Source organism: Egretta garzetta, unplaced genomic scaffold (genome assembly GCF_000687185.1).
Source record: "Egretta garzetta isolate BGI_Z169 unplaced genomic scaffold, ASM68718v1 scaffold117, whole genome shotgun sequence".
Lineage (NCBI taxonomy): Eukaryota > Metazoa > Chordata > Aves > Pelecaniformes > Ardeidae > Egretta > Egretta garzetta.
The window spans coordinates 1,887,580-1,890,152 of NW_009260479.1; the positions used below are offsets into that span (position 1 = coordinate 1,887,580).

General features: G+C 46.2%; 1 protein-coding gene across 1 annotated transcript in view; it reads left to right on the forward strand.

Moving 5' to 3' along the window:
- Positions 1–2,573, forward strand: part of DLEC1 (DLEC1 cilia and flagella associated protein) — a 41,135-nt gene that overhangs the window by 20,966 nt on the left and 17,596 nt on the right. Inside the window, exon 20 of the mRNA XM_035899649.1 lies at positions 1,021–1,131. Within this exon, the coding sequence (XP_035755542.1) occupies positions 1,021–1,131 (111 nt within the window). The remainder of the gene's footprint in view (positions 1–1,020; positions 1,132–2,573) is intronic.

Consider the following 2,573-nt stretch of genomic DNA (forward strand, 5'->3'; position numbering starts at 1 on the left):
TGCCCCCCCCAGCCAGCCACGCTTGTGTGGCTTGGCTACCCTATGTGTCTGTGCTTAGGTGACTGAATCCTACCCCCATTTATCCAGTCAGAGGAGTCCAGAGAAGTATTCAGCTTCCCCTAAAAGGGACACCTACTTTGGTCTGCAGAATGCTCTCTAGCACACACTAACTGGATGTCTGTTGGCCACAATGGTAGTGTTGATGCCCACTGTGCATACAATTAGGTTAATTAGCCGTAAGCTGAATCCTACTGTCAGTGCCTTGGTCACTCAGATCTACTCTGACATCCAGGGTTAAGCTTGGTTGCCTACTTGAATGCCTACCTTGCATTCAGTACATTCTGAGATGTCTTTAAGTGCCCAAGACACCTTCACTGAGCATGTGGATGGTATAGGATCTATGGGAAAGCTTTTTGGAACTGCTGGAGCCTAGGAGGGATATCCACAGCATTAGGGACATGGTTTAGTGGTGGGATGGCAGTATTAGTTTAACAGTTGGACTTGATGATCTTAAAGGTCTTTGCCAAACTAAACGATTCTATGATTCTGTGATTTTACATGGTATCTGATGTTTGCATGTGAGCAGCCAAGCTGAACCCCTGGATTCATGCCATGTGCATTTAGTCAATTAGGGAAGGTGCCAACACCAGGATTGTCCCTGTAAGCCACCTCTGTCATCAGTGGAGAGAGATATGGCACCTGTAGGATCCTGCTCCAGTATGGGGGAGGTTGACTTAACCCTGGAAAGGTTAGTGACTGTGAAAGGGATGACAGTGACTCTGCTCCCAGCCCAGATGCCTCAGTTGGGCACCTGAAGTCATTTGGAATAAATGTAACGTGAGGATCTTGTCAACCATGCAAGCCTCATCTCAACAAACCATATGTGTTGCTACCTGAAAGTGTTCTAAGCCTTAGAATAACTGTTTTTATAGTCCTCTTTGATCTGAAGAGAAAATCTGAAAGAATCAGTATTAACGAATTAAGAGAGTTAACTGAATGTCTGTCCTTTCTGTTTGGCAGCTTATTGGAAGTCAGGCAGCTTTCTGCTCCGCCGCTGTCTCCCCAGCCAGTGGCACCTTAGGTCCAAATGAGGAGAAAGAGTTCTGCATAGAGCTGTCAGCTAACATCATGGTAAGTTTAAAAATTGATCCAATTTTATCAAAACAGCAGCACTGGCATTCTCATCTCACCTCCATCTGGCAAAAGGAAGGATTTTTGTATACAAAGTATCATGCTCTTTTTTTCTGTACAATATCTCTGAAATTGCTTTGCTTTAGAGGTAACCATGGTTGAAGGCAAGAATTAAAGCAGTCCACGTGGTGTGCAGTTTTCTACCCTACCTCTTTGTTTCCCAACTGTTCCTGTTTTCTTTCTTTCTTGAATGCCTATTCAATTACTCTTAATGCTTATCACTCTTCTTCGAGCATACAGATCCTCACTTTGGATTATCCCAAAGGAAATGTAGCAGACTGGCATATATAGTATACATTTGGTTTTCTGAATGCAATTGGGCTCATGATATTTTTATATTTGAAAAGTTAAGTGGGGCTGCTGGGCCTGAGAGACTGCAAAGCTTACAAACTTCAGGAATTCAGCCATAGACTTTATAGTGGTATTCAAACAGCTGATTTAATGCAGCTGAATAAAGGACCTTCCTATAGGTGTGGTGTATTAGTTCCCATTACAGTCACTGGAGACCTAAGTTTCATTTATTTGCTTAAAAGTTCAGTACTATCAGAGATGCCCTAGAAGATCTCGGATACCCACATACGTCTGGCATATGTGGCACAGTATCCCAGTAAACTTGAGCTTTCTTCATGGAAAGCTGGAAGTTCAACAGGACAAACTGGGCATCTGAACAGGCACTTTTGCGTGTGGCTGGGGAGCTGACTGCCATCCAAGCCACCTACAAGAAAGGTTGTCTGCATTGTAGGTGAGCTAGATGCCCAAGTACTATCAATGAATCTGAAGATTCAGAGCTTCTATTTGGAGTTCAAGGGTTCTGTGGTGGGTTGACCCTGGCTGGACACCAGGTGCCCACCAAAGCCATTCTATCACTCCCCTCAGCTGGACAGGGGAGAGAAAATGTAATGAAAGGCTCATGGGTCGAGATAAGGGCAGGGAGACATCACTTGCCAATTACTGTCACGGGCAAAACAGACTCGACTTGGGGAAATTAGTTTCATTTATTACCAATCAAAATCAGAGTAGAATAATGAGAAAATAAAACCCAAATGTTAAAACACCCCACCCCCCGCTTCTTCCCAGGCTTAACTTTACTTGTGATTTTCTCTCCCTCCTTCCCCACAGCGGCGCAGGGGGACAGGGAATGGGGGGGTAGGGTCAGTCCATCTCACGCTGTCTCTCCTGCTCCTTCTTCCACAGGGGGAGGACTCCTCACACTCCTCCCTGCTCTAGCCTGGGGTCCCTCCCACGGCAGACAGTCCTCCATGAACTGCCCCAGCCTGGGTCCATCCCTCCCATGGGGTGCAGTTCCTCAGGAACAGACTGCTCCAGCGTGGGGTCCCCTGCGGGGTCACACATCCTGCCCAGAAAACCTGCCTCAGTGCGGG